At 43.1% G+C, this 16099-nt stretch overlaps 1 protein-coding gene across 1 annotated transcript in view; it reads left to right on the forward strand.

Moving 5' to 3' along the window:
* The window catches only part of LOC126412906 (uncharacterized), a 660163-nt gene that overhangs the window by 519997 nt on the left and 124067 nt on the right, over positions 1-16099 (forward strand). The window contains exon 10 of the mRNA XM_050082795.1: positions 9639-9776. Within this exon, the coding sequence (XP_049938752.1) occupies positions 9639-9776 (138 nt within the window). The remainder of the gene's footprint in view (positions 1-9638; positions 9777-16099) is intronic.

Below are 16099 nucleotides of genomic sequence, written 5' to 3' on the forward strand. Positions count from 1 at the left end.
TGGGACTTAACATCTTAGGTCATCAGTCCCCTAGAACTTAGAACTACTTAAACCTAACTAACCTAAGGACATCACACAACACCCAGCCATCACGAGGCAGAGAAAATCCCTGACCCCGCCGGGAATCGAACCCGGGGCACTGTTGTCAGGAGTGTGACCAGCTGACTACGCAGGAGCCAGCAATGACGGTGTGGAGGATACCCAGGTGAGCAATGCCTCGACGCTGCAAACTCTGCAACACACTTGCACTGCTGTGAGTCCAGCTGGACAGTGTGATAGCTGCTAACAAAGGTGGGCAGGAACTTCAGGTGATGCACTAACAACGTGGGAGCTGGCAATAATGGTACAGAGGACATCCAGGTAAGGCAACATGCGCACACCAAAAGTACAACAGCAGAGCAGCACTGCTGTGAAGTGTAAGCCCCTACCACGCTGTAGTGGAAAAGGAAGGAAACTGTTCCCGAACTGAAGACCGCCGTTTGCAAGGACCAATATGGATACTGAGCTATGATTCAAAGGGTACGGGAGACAACCAAAGGAACCTGAAGAACAAGATAGAAAGATGTTTACCTCGGAATTCCTACTGAGTAATGAAGCCTGTCTTAAGTGAGTATAGTTTCCCAGTTTTCTGTGTTAGGTCTCCATCAAAAAACGGGAAGTTACAAATATCTGTACATGAACGTAGAACTCATTTCATACAAGTATGAGCGATAATGCGTCAGATTTTTGATAAAGATAGTTGCTTGGAACTTATGAGGTAGCAGATCGTGACATTAGTTTATCGTCCACTAGGTTCTTCTCTCTCAGTTCTTGTTTAATATTTCCTGGCCATACTCTGCGTCTCTCTTTTGCGATTATTTGTCAGTCTTTATTAATTATGGCAGAATTTCATCTGTCTTACTTCCTACAATTGTACCTTATTTTTCTCTCAACTATCTTGGTCTCGAGAAATTATAATCTCCAACAAAACTTGAACTGGACTTCGTTTTACACTTTTTTGTAACAACAACGATACAGAGTCCTTTTGAACGTCATTTGCATCTGTTAAGCCTTTGTGAGTGCAACGTTTTATCATATATTTGTTCTCATTTACTACGCCCAAAGACAGTGCTGCCCTGCAAATGACGGCTTAAGCTGCCTAGACACTGTCAGTAACTCTATGGTGAAGATAATTTCGGTCATATTGTGGAGTTATGGTGTTAGCAAAGAGATCATGTAACATCAGGGTAGCACAGAAGTACAGTGGGATGTGTAGTCAGCTGAAGTGCACAGTTGCAGTCGTGGCAACGCTGCCGTAGAAAATATGTAATTCTCCAGAGATTGCGTTGAATTCTATAACAATAGTATCTCTGTGTCTATTGAGATACGTGAACTAGTAAGGTAACTTATATTGGAGTTCTGAAAATCCTCATTAATTATATCAAGGACTATTAAGGTCCTGTGTATGATATGAAAACAGATGTGCAGCGTACATGCGGTGCAATAAGAATTACTGGACGAATCTTCCTCCACTGAACTGTAACTTCCGATTAGTAAGTGAAAAACATACCGCTAACTGTTTTGAAAGTACCAACAACTAAAAAAGCCACCTAGAGTTGTTTGATGCAGCACGTATCTCCTATGTTCCTATGACAGCTTTATGTGTGTTTCTTGATAGGATAATTGATTGCCCTCATTGTTCCCAACATCTAAATTTCTATGACTTATTTTTTTCATTGGGGGATTTTAAAGGACATGGTGGACACAAACGATACCCTTACACTCAATGAGATATAATATACACACATCAAAAAAGTTTTGCATGACCTCGGCTCCGAGTGTTCCGGAACCTGTACAGAAAATTGGAATAGAGATCAAATAAGCATCATTTCCACCCTTTTTGTTGTTCATGAAAACCAAATTGCATGTTGTACCACCATACAGCGAGAAGAGGTGGTGGTCCAGATTGCTGAGCACGCCAGTACCTCTAACACCCAGAAGCACGACCTCTTGCATTGATGCATGCCTGTATTCGTCGTGGCACACTATCCACAAATTCGTCGTGGCACACTATCCACAAATTCAGCAAGGCACTGTTGGTCACGATTGTCCCACTCCTTAACAGCGATTCGGCGTAGATCCCAGAGTGGTTGATGGGTCACGTCGTCTATAAAAAGCCCTTTTCAATCTATCTCAGGCATGTTCGATAGGGTTCATGCCTGGAGAATATGCTGGCCAGTCTAGTCGAGCGACGTCGTTATCCTGAAGGAAGCCATTCACCAGATGTGCACGATGGGGACGCGAATTGTCGTCCATTAAGACGGATGCCTCGAGAATAAGCTGCCAATATGGTTGCGCTATCGGCTGGAGGATGGCATTCACGTATCGTACAGCCGTTACGGCGCCTTCCATGACTACCAGCGGCGTACGTCGCCCCACATAATGCCACTCCAAAGCATCAGGGAAGCTCCACCTGGTTGCACTCGCTGGACCCTGTGTCTAAGACGTTCAGTCTGACCAGGTTGCCTCCAAACACGTCTCCGGCGATCGTCTGGTTGAAGACATATGCGACGCTCATCGGTGAAGAGAACATGATGCCAATCCTGAGCGGTCCATTTGGCATGTTGTTGGGCCCATCTGTACCGCGCGGAATGGTGTCGTGGTTGCAAAGATGGACCTCGCCTTGGACGTCGGGAGTGAAGTTGCGCACCTTGCAGTCTATTGCACACAGTTTGAGTCGTAACACGACATACTGTGGCTGCACGAAAAGCATTATTCGACATGGTGGCGTTGCCTTCAGGGTTCCTCCGAGCCATAATCCGTAGATAGCGGTCATCCACTGCAGTACTAGCTCTCGGGCGGCCCAAGTGAGGCATGTCATCGACAGTTCCTCTCTCTCTATATCTCCTCCATGTCCGAACAGTATCGCTTTTGTTCACTCCCAGACACGTGGACACTTCCCTTCATGAGAGCCCTTCATGGCACAAAGTAACAATTCGGCCGCGATCGAACCGCGGTACTGACACTCTAGGCATGAACTACAGACAACACGAGCCGTGTACCTCCTTCCTGGTGGAATGACTGGAACTGATCGGCTGTCGGACCTCGCCCGTCTAATAGGCGCTGCTCATGCATGGTTGTTTACATCTTTGGGTGGGTTTAGTGACATCTCTAAACAGTCAAAGGGACTGTGTCTGTGATACAATATCCACATTCAACGGCTATCTTCAGGAGTTCTGGGAACCGGGGTGTTGCAAACGTTTTTTGATGTGTGTAGTATTCAGCTTGTGACATCAAGAATTACCGCAGACGACTTGACATTTGACAAGGTGTTCGGAGGGGGTCAGGCTGCTGTTCATGCAGACGGATGTCATTTTTATCATTTGAAGTAAATAAAGGTAAGCTTAATTTAGTAGCATTGCATGTTTATGTCCAGCTCAGTTAAGAAGCTGTACAATTACCGGTACTATGCTGTCCATGTTTATTGGATGGCATATCTAAAGTTAATAGCACATTCTACTATGTTAATACACTGTCCATCGATGACATTGATTTTCTTCTTCTCCGTCGACTGGCGTATGGAAGAGTATTACATGGGCCAGTCAAACGAAAACGAGGCAAATGGGAAAAAATTAAGCAAACTGTATATTATTTCGAAAGTACTGGCCGTAACTTAATAGATTTATCCCACTGTGAGACAAGACGATCAGTGCCTTCATGGAAAAATGTTTGCGATCGCCTACGAAAACATAATTGTACCCAGGCGCGCATCTCTTCGTCCGCAACAAATTGTAGGCCACGACGTCTTTCTTCATGGATCGAAAAATATGGAAACAGCATGGGAGAGATCCTGGCTGTATGGAATATGTGTAAAGGCTTCCCAGCGAAACTTCTACACCGTGCTTGGAACAACGTTGGCAACATGTGGCCGGTCATACTGCAAGAGAACGATGCCGTCCTCAACAGTGCTGGTCGTTTGAAGTTGATGGCGCGTTTCAGTTTTAGCAAAGTATCCGCTTACCACTGTGCGTTAATTATAGCGATCTCTCCTCATGCGATTTCCATACTTTTTTGGCGGCCTGAAGAAAAACATTCGTGGCCGTGGATTTGCTTTCGACGAAGAGGTGAACGTCCAGGTACAATCGTAGTTCCGTAGGCAACCACAAACATTTTTTCATGAAGGCATCGATCATTTTGTCTCACAGTGGGACAAGTGTATTAACAGCTGTAGCGATTACTTTTGAATTAATAAACTTTTTGTGTACTTTTTTTCATATACCTCGTTTCGATGTGGCTGCCCCTTGTATTTCACGTGCATGTCAACTATTCCTGCTGACGCTGCAACGTTACACTATGTTTCGTCACTTGCCGTGCGGTGTCTTTCTCATAATTCTGTGATCTGTGAAACATACTTGTGTCCGGTGCTGGAGACAATTCAGTATCGACGAACAGTCACAGGTTACACGGAACTGGCACCATTATAACACCAAAAAACGTACAGTATTCCTCGCCTGACTTTACTTCCGCGTATATCACAGACCAAACCATTTAAAATTGAACAATTCAGTTAATATCTTCGCTCTAAGTCGATCTCATTACGTCCACAATCCTACGGTTGCTTTGAAGCGAAATTTGTGCATCTTTACGGGTGATCAGCTTCACAACACAGTCCCCAACTATTATTAAGACATGACAATCGTTTAGAAAGTTTATATCACTGTCGTCTTTTTACGATTACTGCGACTTCCTCTGAATTTTGGGTTTCTAAAATGAGGACTTTTTAGATACGATTATATTCCTGTCTCCTAGCTGCTCAGAGGCTAATACTACTTGCTTCTCTTAGTGTACATTTCAACAAGGATTCCGGAGGTAGGGACTGATGACCTTAGCAGTTAATTCCCATAACATTTCACACACATTTGATTCCCGAGGCGAAATTTGTCCACCCCATGAGTCCCTGGTAGGTGGTCGCGTTTTTTTTTCCTTTTCTTTTCCATTTTTTTGATATATTTTGTAAGTCTGAGACCCGAAATTACTTACACCCAACTACACAACATTTCGTATAACTAGCAGAACATGACAATAGTGAGGGAAAACATTTGTCATGGACGCAATAAAAACCCACAACATAACAAAATACAAATGAGTATAGAACACGCATTCAAGTTTTGTGTTACGTGGACTAGGTCATTAGTAAACTGTAATCAAGGCACGCCCGGTTATCCGTGCGGTCTAATGCTCGCTCTTTCCGGATTGGGAAGGAACATTCAGTAGCCAATATCACAGAAATTCGTCTTTATTTTTGCAATTGGTTTAAACAGGTGTAACTGTCGTCATCTGATCTTCAAATATGACAGTTACATCTGTTAAAAATAACGACGAACTTATGGAATCTTGGCTCTTGAAAGCTTTTTACCACGTGAAATACACATCGCTCCTTCTAATTCCTCAACATGAGAAAAAAATTCAATAAATGAATACGTGACAACAATGGCAACAATAGTTAGGATATTGCACGTCGGATGTCAGTCTTAGTGTTGTTTACCGACGCGATAACAGTACCAGTTTAAGACATTATTGTTTGTGCAGGTCATTGAGATTATACCTCTGGATTTTCTCATTATGAGAGTATTGAAGGGCAATCTGTTTTATTCGTAAAACACGATCCAAAAGCCAACATCGCAAAAATATTTTATTGTTCAAGACAACCGGTTTCAACAGTTTTAGCTGTCATCTTCAGGTATTTTTTTTTTTTTAGTAAAACATGTTAATTTTACGCTGACCTCATCCACTCGACATCTTTTCCGTGAGGTAAGCGTAAAACGAAGACGCTTTATTACAAAGAAATCGTTAAGACCTGAAGATGACGGCTAAAACTGTTGAAACCGATTGTCTCGAATAATAAAATATTTTGTGTGATCTTGGCTTCTGAATCGTTTTAAACAATTGAGATTATATGTGAATAATGACGAATGACTGTGTCGGTTGAGGAAGCATGCCTGCCATAAAGGCTTTCAGATATGGGTCAGATCTCCTCTGGAATAGCGTTTACTTGTAAGTGATTGTGAATCTTTGTGTTCCTAATGAATGATGGAGCCGTTAATATGATACGTAATACTTTATTCTGAAGAACCTGAAGTTTGCTGACACGCGTAGATGACCCGTGTCACCATACGCGGCAGGTGTACGACGTGACTGGTCATATTACCGACTTGTAAAGTGGGAAAGTTTTTCCTGTTGCTATTCTGTTAAAGAATGTATACAGGGTGGTCCATTGATCGTGACCAGGCCAAATATCTCACGAAATAAGAGTCAAACGAAAAACCTACAAACAGCGAAATTTGTCTAGCTTGAAGGGGGAAACCAGATGGCTCTATGGTTGGCCAGCTAGATGGCGCTGCCATAGGTCAAACGGATATCAACTGCTTTTTTTTTTAAATAGGCACCCTCATTTTATTACATATTCGTATAGTGCGTAAAGGAATATGAATGTTTTAGTTGGACCACTTTTTTCACTTTGTGATAGATGGCGCTATAATAGTCACAAACGTATAAGTACAAGTCCACCAGTGCGGACGGTATTTACTTCGTGATATATATATATATATATATATATATATATATATATATATATATATATATATAGGGCTATTACAAATGATTGAAGCGATTTCATAAATCCACTGTAGCTCCATTCATTGACATACGGTCACGACACACTACAGATACGTAGAAAAACTCATAAAGTTTTGTTCGGCTGAAGCCGCACTTCAGGTTTCTGCTGCCAGAACGCTCGAGCGCAGTGAGACAAAATGGCGACAGGAGCCGAGAAAGCGTATGTCGTGCTTGAAGTGCACTCACATCAGTCAGTCATAACAGTGCAAAGACACTTCAGGACGAAGTTCAACAAAGATCCACCAACTGCTAACTCCATTCGGCGATGGTATGCGCAGTTTAAAGCTTCTGGATGCCTCTGTAAGGGGAAATCAACGGGTCGGCCTGCAGTGAGCGAAGAAACGGTTGAACGCGTGCGGGCAAGTTTCACGCGTAGCCCGCGGAAGTCGACGAATAAAGCAAGCAGGGAGCTAAACCTACCACAGCCGACGGTTTGGAAAATCTTACGGAAAAGGTTAAAGCAGAATGCCAGTTCGGCATTTCTTAAACAGGAGATTGGAAAACCGATGGATCGGTTGTGGTGGAGATCATGATCAGCAATTCATGTCATGGCCTCCACGCTCTCCCGACTTAACCCCATGCGATTTCTTTCTGTGGGGTTATGTGAAAGATTCAGTGTTTAAACCTCCTCTACCAAGAAACGTGCCAGAACTGCGAGCTCGCATCAACGATGCTTTCGAACTCATTTATGGGGACATTCTGCGCCGAGTGTGGGAGGAACTTGATTATCGGCTTGATGTCCGCCGAATCACTAAAGGGGCACATAGCGAACATTTGTGAATGCCTAAAAAAACTTTTTGAGTTTTTGTATGTGCGTGCAAAGCATTGTGAAAATATCTCCAATAATAAAGTTACTGTAGAGCTGTGAAATCGCTTCAATCATTTGTAATAACCATATATATATATATATATATATATATATATATATATATATATATATATATATGTGTGTGTGTGTGTGTGTGTGTGTGTGTGTGTGTGTGTGTGAAGTCTAGGGACCGATGACCTAAGCAGTTTTGTCCCTTAGGAATTAACACACATTTGAACAAAGAATGTAAGGCAGCTAACACGATGTGTGCTTTGTTCGCAACGTCCGTTATACGTTTCTTAAAAGCAAGACGTTTATCGAGGTGTGAACTCCCAGGTATTTGGCGGAGTCCGTCCAAGGAATAGCTTCGCTGAACAATAGGAGTGGGGTATGTAAGTCTCTTCTTTTTCTTGTATACAAAGTAGTTTGACTTCTGCCACTTATTTTGACCCAGAACGTCTTAAGCCGTTTTTCACACTGTAGTAGAGCCCGCTGGAGTTTTTTTATGAAAGTTCGGTAAGTTGTTGTCAGTGTACTGCATTATCATCAGCAAAGGAATCTACACTACTGGAGATTAAAATTGCTACACCACAAATATGACGTGCTACAGACGCGAAATTTAACCGACAGGAAGAAGATGCTCTGATATACAAATGATTAGCTTTTCAGAGCATTCACACAAAGTTGGCACCGGTGACGACACCTACAACGTGCTGACATGAGGAAAGTTGCCAACCGATTTCTCATACACAAGCAGCAGTTGACCGGCGTTGCGCGGTGAAACGTTGTTGTGATGCCTCGTGTAAGGAGGAGAAATGTGTACCATCAGGTTTCCGACTTTTACAAAGGTCGGACTGTAGCCTTCGCGATTGCGGTTCATCGTATCGCGATATTGCTGCTCGCGTTGGTCGAGATCCAATGACTGTTAGGAGAATATGAAATCGGTGGGTTCTGGAGGGTAATACGGAACTCCGTGCTGGATCCCAACGGCCTCGTATCACTAGCAGTCGAGATGACAGGCATCTTATCCGCATGGCTGTAACCGATCGTGCAGCCACGTCTCGATCTCTGACTCAACAGATGGGGACGCTTGCAAGACAACAACCATCTGAACGAACAGTTCGACGACGATTGCAGCAGCATGGACTATCAGCTCGGAGACCGTGGCTGCGGTTACCCTTGACGCAGCATCACAAACAGGAGCGCCTGCGATGGTGTACTCAACTACGAACCTGGGTGCACGAATGGCAAAACGTCATTTTTTCGGATGAATCCAGGTTCTATTTACAGCATCATGACGGTCGCATCCGTGTTTGGTGTCATCGCGGTGAACTCACGTTGGAAGCATGTATTCGTTATTGCCATACTAGCGTATCACCCGGCGTGATGGTATGGGGTCTCATTGGTTACACGTCTCGGTCACCTCTTGTTCGCATTGACGGCACTTTGAACAGTGGACGTTACATTTCAGATGTGTTACGACCCGTGGTGCCACCCTTCATTCGATCCTTGCGAAACCCTACATTTTAGCATGATAATCCACGACCGCATGTTGCAGGTCCTGTACGGGCCTTTCTGGATACAGAAAATGTTCGACTGCTGCCCTGGCCAGCACATTCTCCAGATCTCTCACCAATTGAAAAAGTCTCGTCAGTGGTGGTCGAGCAACTGGCTGTCATAATACGCCAGTCACTACTCTTGATGAGCTGTGGTATCGTGTTGAAGCTGCATGGGCAGCTGTACCTGTACACTCCATCCAAACTCTGTTTCACTCAATGCCCAGGCGTATCAAGGCCGTTATTACGGCCAGAGGTGGTTGTTCTGGGTACTGATTTCTCAGGATCTATGCACCCAAATTGTGTGAAAATGTAGTCACATGTCAGTTTTAGTATAATATATTTGTCCAATGAATATCCGTTTATCATCAGCATTTCTTCTTGGTGTAGCAATTTTAATGGCCAGTAGTTTATGTCGCAGAGATGCAAGTTTGACATATGTTAAACAGTGTCGGCCTCCAAAGGGAAATTTGTGGTAGGTGACGGCGTGTTGCGAGGCTCTGTGAGCTGGGATTGAGTGCGGTGTGGTGTGCCGGCAGGACCTGCCCATCGAGTTGCGGCGCCTGGAGGAGGATGGCAGCGGCAGCGGCAGCGGGGGCGGAGGCGGGAACGGCCTGCAGCCGGAGGTGGCGCCCCAGCGGCGGCAGACGCTGGCCTGCGCGCGCCGCCCCCACCTCGCGGCGTCCGGAGCCCTCGCCCACCTGCCACCGCCCCCGCAGCTCAACTACAAGTCCAAGAGCCTCAGCGACATCCTCACCGTAAGTACCGTACCGGCACCAAGCGGTTCCCTCCGTCCTCGGCTCTCGACGCCACAGTGAGTCACAGACGCAGAGCTCTGTTCCGAGGAAAGTCACAGTTGCTTTCTATCATCATCATCGTTTTCCAACTCCAGTTTCCAGGTGTGGTGTACAAGCGCTCGCCACCTCCTGTCTTCACACATCTTCTGTTCCGGGACAGCTTCCCATTTGTGTCCTTTCTTCTCCACTTCTGATCTTACAGTCGCTATCCAGCGTTTTCTTGGTCTTCCCCGTGGTCTCCTTCCTACGAGGCTGAAGTTGAAATACCTTTTGGCAGGACATTGGCTGTTCATTCTCATTATGTGCCCATACGGCTAAAGCCTGAGTTTCTTTATGGCACTGGTAACAGGGACCTATTTCTGTATGGCTCCCAAAACATAATTTATGGCACCTCCAGTTTTAGCACCCACAGATGCCTGGACTTTAAATAATAATATCGATAAAAAGTATAGTTGTGGACGATTTATCCATTGAACTGGTGATGGGGGCCATGATGGCCTTAAAAAACGAAAAATTCAAAGAGATCATTGGAAAAATACAAAATTTATCCAGAGACTCACTGAGCATATGTTGATCTAGAAAAAGCCTTTGATAAAATTAATAGAGAAAAACTGTGGAGCGTAATGAAGAGAAAAGGTTACTCACTGCATTTAATAAACACCTTAAGAAGCCTACACAAAACACAACAATCACATTAAACATAAATGGAGAGGTGGCAGAACGTTTACTCAATAAGAGTGGGTCACACAAGGGTGTAGATATCGCTCAGGCTTTTTAATATACTGGGTGTCCCTTCTAAGAGTCGTCTGGCGTATTTCCTCCTATGTTTCGGCAGATATTTGGAATTTTATTTTTGCAGAGTGTAACTGGAGTCACCCGAACAAATAACGTTTATCACGTCTTTCACGCAACGCTCAGTGCGTGCAGTAGAAGGTAACGCAAATCATTTTTCCTTCCAGTATCGTCTAGTGAATATCTCTGTTACTCTGACACTCAGTTGGCTTGTTAATAACAAATTTCATAACAATAAATGTACGGTGATTACGTGGTTAATATTCCCAGTTAGTTAAAGAAATGCCTCAAAGTTGTACATATGTGAATCCAACACATAATTCTAATTACTTTTTTTGTCCCATGTGTAGTTTTCGCCTGGATGAGGAATTATCCAAGAATATTATCCCGGAAGAAAATATGAAAAGTATGTTAAGTTGCTAATTTTTATATCCACAAAGTTGGCAGTTATTCTTCTGACAAAAGTAGACAAACCAGAACGTTTTATCAACTCTCCTACATGTCTTTTCTTTCAGATTAAGTTTTCATCAATATGCACACCTAAGAATTTGTAGCTTTCAACGTTGTTTATTACTTCTTGTTGAAGTAGGAGGCTAATAGGAGGTTAGAAATCTTTGGCACTCGAAATCTGGATGCGCTACGTTTTTCTTTAAGGTTCCTTTCACAAAAATAATGTTTACTATTTTATCTCGTGATGCTTCTTTGTGTGGTATTAGGGGAAGGTAGGGCATACTGACCAAGATGGTGAAAGTGGCCTTTGGATATTTTTTGCCTTGAACAGTGATGCTGCCTGCCTTGAAGTGATCAGACTATATTCCTGGTACCTCACCTGTACCTAGATTTGTACTTTTTTACTACATCAATGTTAAAACAATGTCTTTCGCCTACAAATTTAGGTCCCTGTGGTTTCTTTCTGTCAGATAGTATCATCTGTGAAGTACTAATGCCGGTATGGTGTTGCATAAGGAAAAGTGGCCACTCTACTCGTCTAAAAAAGAGGCTAAGGTGTTTACTCCATTAAGAGTTAGTTACCTCCATATTTCATGCTGATACTACAGATCATATTGACTCCAGAACCCTTTTGTACGCAAACCTGTCATTCGGAATTTTCTTCCTTTGTCACAATTTTAAACTAATTAACTTATACTATTTAAAACCGTTTCTGTTCTGTTAAACTCGGCATAAGACAAAAATCCGGTTGAGAACAGGTTTCTGAAGCTCCTTGGTATTATTTCAGACACTAGGGTAACAAGATGCCTTGAAAATATGTCCAGAAATCAGAACAAGAAATACTGGAAGCTCTTGTAATGGCACTGACGGCATTACTCTCATAGGTAGGGAAAATGGCCGTTATGCATATAGCTCATACACATTTTTTTTTCTTTGCAAATATTTGGTATGACGCTTTATAATAAGCAGATTAAAAGAGTGTAACAGGAAAGGTCAATAAGCATAGTTTGGTGAAAATTCAGTTTTCCTCAGGGCGGCAACTTTACACCACCTTCCGCTACGTATAGAATGGAGAACAGAAAAAAGAAAAAAATATCCATTTCAAGGCCCCCTTATTTAAAGCTTATTTGTCAAATTCCTTCTTATCTGTCTACGGATCTGACAAAAGAGCCCGTAGACTATTCAACAAATTTATCAGTCAAACTCACTTTTGAGCTAGTGGGAATGGCTACAAATGCAGATAATGCATTTGTGACACGGACTCTGGCACAGTCTTTAAAGAAAAAGAAGAACAAGTAGCTGGTCCAGGGAAAGATTTACAATGAAATACTACTAAAGCAAAGGTTGCACTCAGAACTTGACGATTACATCATCTTTCTCCGAATGAACAGTGAAACTCTGAATAGGTTGTCAGAAGTTATTTCGCACCTCATTTTGAAAAATAAGACAAATATGTATAAATTCAGTCTGCTCTGCCTGGTCCTCTAAAGACAGTTCGTTAAAATACCGCAATGTGAGAACACAAAGCCTATATTGTCCATGGAAGAACGGGGAAATTAGATTTTTTTATTTTATTGCCCTCCCGCTTGTATGTTATGTGGATTGATCTTCTTCTTAACCTGTTCTTGCCTGATATACAGGGTGAGTCTCTTAACATTACCACTGTAAACATATCCCTAACCACAACAAGCATTGAATAACCAATTTCGCAGACCGAAAGTGAGGAGAGGGGCTGGTGGAATTGGTTAATACAAACCACTGAGAAATGCACAGAAGTATTATTTTCGACACATACTTACGTTGTTTTAAATGGAAACCTGTTATTTTTTGCACAACTGAAAAAAAAACTTAATCAATGCCGTTTCCTACATTGTAAAATGTTAATTACATCCAGAGTAATTTGTAACGTAAAGTTGACGCTTGAGTAGCTCCTCAGCTGTTCAACCGTCTGTATCGGAGAGAACCGAATTAATTAGGGGTACAAAAATAACAGTGATGTAACATAGGTACAGAAGAGACATGAACAGCATGTTACGCCCACATGCTAACATTTTTATAGTCTTTTTCTCTGAAGAATACTATACGGCACTGATTTATTAGAAGAAAATGTACAGCAACATGAGAATGTAGTTGAACTTATAAATTCGTTTTTTGTTTTCAATTACAGAATGTAAAAGAGAGTGCTCTGACATTTCAGGCCAATAAATGTTCAAAATGGTGCCCATCATTTGCTGCACACACTTGCAATCTACCGCGTAATGAATGTCTTACACGACTCAGAACATCTGGTGTAATGTTGCCACAGGTTGCCTCAATATGATGCTTCATATCCTCTGGGTTTGTAGGCACATCATGGTACACGTTCTTCTTTAACGTACCCCACAGAAAGAAGTCTAAAGGTGAAAGGTCAGGAGAACGGGCTGACCAGTTTATCGTCGGCCACGTCCTATGAAACGGCCGTCGAACATTCTGTCAAGGGTGAGTCTAGTGTTCATTGCAGAATGTGCAGGAGCAACATCATGTTGATACCACATACGTCTACGAATTTCCAGCGGGACATTTTCTAGCAATTTTGGCAGATCATTTTGTAGAAACTCGATGTATTTTTCAGCTGTTTTGGCGCCTTCAATGAAATGAGGACCAATGAGATGGTCGCCAATTACTCCACACCACACATTTACGTTCCACGGTAGCTGTCGCTCTACCTGTCGAAGCCAGCGAGGATTGTCCACGGACCATTAATACATGTTTCGTAATTCGCTGCACCGTGGTTTGTGAAATCTGCTTCATCAGTAAACAGAATTGCAACGCATTCTCTGTTAACGCTCATTGACAGAAATTCACTCGATTATTAAAATCATATCCATGTAACTGCAGATGCAGCGACACATGGTACGGGCGAAATTTGTGACGATGAAGTATACGCATTACACTACTTTGACTCAATGCACTGCCTCTAGCGATGTCACGTCAACACACGTGTGGGTTCACGGCAACAGCAGCTAACACACCAACTGCACCTGTTTCTCCTGTGGTGGGTTTGTTACGGACCCGTTTGCGTGTTACGACCATACCTGTTGCATACAATTGTTTGTAGATGTTTTCAAATGTGCGGCATGTTGGATGATCTCTGTCCGGGTATCTTTCTGCATACAATCTGTAGGCTGCAGCTGCATTTTGTCTACACTCGCCATAGATGAGTATCATTCTGGCTTTTCAGAGTTAGAATAAACCATTTTCACCGTTGTTACAACACTGTACACACTGTTGTACTTGCTACCTTCTCACGTTCCTACTATACGTATTTCAGTTCTTACTTGTGTACGTCCGGTACCACAGTGTACTATAGTTATTGTGGGTACAAGGACTAATTCAGGAAGCACTACATGCAGACACTGAGACAGCCAAACTCGTAAACATCGTAGTCTTCGTAAACATACCCATACAGATCTTGTTTGTTACAACAAGAAAATAGTTCAAATGGCTCTGAGCACTATGGGACTTAACATCTGAGGTCATCAGTGCCCTAGAACTTAGAACTACTTAAACCTAACTAACCTAAGGACGTCACACACACATGCCCGAGGCAGGATTCGAACCTGCGACTGTAGCGGTCGCGCGGTTACAGACTGAAGCGCCTAGAACCGCTCGGCCGGCTTGTTACAACACGCGACTGAACGTCTGACGTTTGAAACGTCAACTTTTAATTACAAATTACTCCATATGTACTTAACATTTTACAATGTAACAAACGGCATTGATTAAGTATTTGTATCTATTTTCAGTTGTGTTACAAATAAGAACAGGTCTCCAAATAAAAATACGTAAGTATATGTTGAAAATCATACTTCCGTGCATTTCTCAGTGGTTTGTATTAACCAGTTCCACCAGCCCCTCTCCTCACTTTCGCTCTGTTGAATTGGTTACTCAGTGTTTGTTGTGGTTTGGGAGGTGTTTCCAGTGGTAATGTTAGGTGACTCACCCTGTGTAGCTGGGAAAAACGCAACACCTCTATCATTTAGGTAATTTCGTATTTATCCTTTCTAGTAGTTTCTATAGTTTTTCACATTCATGATACAGTGTGACAAATTGTAGTAAAACTCTATAAACATAAGCTTGCCGCGGTAGTCGAGTGGTTCTAGGCGCTTCAGTCTGGAACCACGGGGTTGCCACAGTAGCAGGTTCGAATACTGCCTCGGGCATGGATGCGTGTGATGTCCTTAGGTTAGTTACGTTTAAGTAGTTCTAAGTTTAGGAGACTGATTACCTCAGCTGTTAAGTCCCGTAGTGCTTAGAGCCATTCGAACCATTTGATCTCTAATCATAACAAAACTCTAGCTCAACATCATCACAAACAACGACAGCCACCTTGTCGGATTTTACATCAATCAACATATGTGTCAAACACTTCTAAAACGGTCTTTCTTTGACAAACGCATCAATCGGCACCATACATGGTTAAATTGCTACACCACGAAGATGACGTGCTACAGACATGAATTTTAACCGACAAGAAGAAGATGTTATGATATGCAAATGACAAGCTTTTCAGAGCATTCACACAAGGTTGGCGCCGGTGGCGACACCTAGAACGTGCTGCCACGAGGAAAGTTTCCAACCGATTTCACATACACTAACAGCAGTTGACCGGCGTTACCTAGTGAAACGTTTTTGTGATGCCTCATGTAAGGAGGAGAAATGCGTAACATCAGGTTTCCGACTTTGATAAAGGCCGGATTGTAGCCTATTGCGGTTGCGATTTATCGTATCGCCACATTACTGCTCGCTTTGGTCGAGATCCAATGACTGTTAGGAGAATATGGAATCGGTGGGTTCAGGAAGGTAATACGGAACGCCGTGCTGGATCCCAAAGGCCTCGTATCACTAGCAGTCGAGATGACAGCCATCTTACCCGCATGGCTGTAACGGATCGTGCAGCCACGTCTCGATCCCTGAGTCAACAGATGCGGACGTTTGCAGGACACAACCATCTGCACGGAGAGTTCGACGACGTTTGCAGCAGCATGGGCTATCAGCTCGGA

The sequence above is a fragment of the Schistocerca serialis genome, chromosome 7 (genome assembly GCF_023864345.2).
Source record: "Schistocerca serialis cubense isolate TAMUIC-IGC-003099 chromosome 7, iqSchSeri2.2, whole genome shotgun sequence".
Taxonomy (NCBI): Eukaryota; Metazoa; Arthropoda; class Insecta; order Orthoptera; family Acrididae; genus Schistocerca; species Schistocerca serialis.